Source organism: Cnephaeus nilssonii (assembly GCF_951640355.1).
Source record: "Cnephaeus nilssonii genome assembly, chromosome: 2".
Lineage (NCBI taxonomy): Eukaryota > Metazoa > Chordata > Mammalia > Chiroptera > Vespertilionidae > Cnephaeus > Cnephaeus nilssonii.
The window spans coordinates 15,599,647-15,601,003 of NC_137073.1; the positions used below are offsets into that span (position 1 = coordinate 15,599,647).

Genomic DNA, 1,357 nt, shown 5'->3' on the forward strand with positions numbered 1-1,357 from the left:
ACTGGATCTGGGGGAAGGAGGTGGAGAATTATGCTGGTAAGACACTGAAATTCTTCCCAAGAGGAGAAAATGGTGGTATAATGACTCAGTCTTTTTCTTTCTTCTTCCCCACATCGCCTCAATTGTTGTTGTTTTTTAAATATATATTTTATTGATTTTTTATAGAGAGGAAGGGAGAGGGATAGAGAGTTAGAAACATCGATGAGAGAGAAACATCGATCAGCTGCCTCCTGCACACCTCCTACTGGGGATGTGCCTGCAACCAAGGTACATGCCCTTGACTGGAATTGAACCTGGCACCTTTCAGTCTGCAGGCCGACGCTCTATCCACTGAGCCAAACTGGCTAGGGCCCATCAACCTTTTGATGAAACTCTTGCATTTATGACATGCTGGAACTAGCTTCCAGCAAGGTGGCTGTGATAATATCAGTGGAGAGGCTTTCCCACCTTCCAGACCAATAGAAGTTTCTATTCCCTCCTGGTCCCCAAAGGGGCAAAGTGGAGGTCAGGGTCTCAGCTACCTGGAGCCCAGTGAGGGGAAAGAGGCAGTGGGGAACCCTCAGCAGGACCAAAGGGGAGACCAAGGCTTGTATCCCAGAACACACAGGAACCTGGAATCCCATGTAGTCACAGGATGACGCAGGGAGGACGGCTGTTGGTGATCTTTTCTAGGGGTTCTCCGTTACTGGGTCTTCGAATGGCCTCGATGAGGTCTTTCTCATAAGGGAAGCCCCCATTCTCCAGCTTGGAGAACACCAGCTGTCCATTGATATCGATCTCAAAGGCCCCTGTGCCCCCCAGGCGAGACTCGATCTCGATGCCAGGGTACTGCTCCTTCACGGCGCTCGCCAGCTCCAGGTAGGTCGCCTCAAAGCCGCAGGGTTCACAGTACTCCACCACGATGCGGACCCCACTGCCCGGTTCCATCTCCCTGGGATGGGGTGCTGCAGACATCGGCCCCACTGTCCCCGCTCATTGCTGCCGGCTCCTGCAACTACATTTTAAACCTTATGTCAGAATTCCTAAGGGCCTGATGGAGCAAGATGTGCCTTCATCTGCTCCATCTGCCAAAATTGGTGTTAACAGTGAATGCAGCTGTATAGCTGGTGATAAGAACAGCTCACAGGATCTGCACCTGTGTAACCTCACCCTATGTGAACAGGAGTGGATTGAAGGGGAGGCACTTGATAGACTAGTGTTGCTGCCTGCAATCTGGACCAGCACAATGGCCAAACCTAACGTCTCTTCCAACAGTGTAAGAGTCTGGGTATAAATAAAGAGGAGAAACAGCAGCTAAGGGAAAAATTATGAACAGATGGGTTATGTAATGAGAGACCAATATTACATTAACACCTCG

General features: G+C 50.2%; 1 protein-coding gene across 1 annotated transcript; it reads right to left on the reverse strand.

Moving 5' to 3' along the window:
- Positions 1-627: 627 nt before the first annotated feature.
- LOC307093639 (migration and invasion enhancer 1-like) lies at positions 628-976 on the reverse strand (the record flags this gene model as incomplete). Its single annotated transcript, XM_079761888.1, is given in 2 exon segments — positions 628-960; positions 962-976. Coding segments are annotated over 2 exon segments (348 nt in total).
- Between the last annotated feature and the right edge of the window lie 381 nt (positions 977-1,357).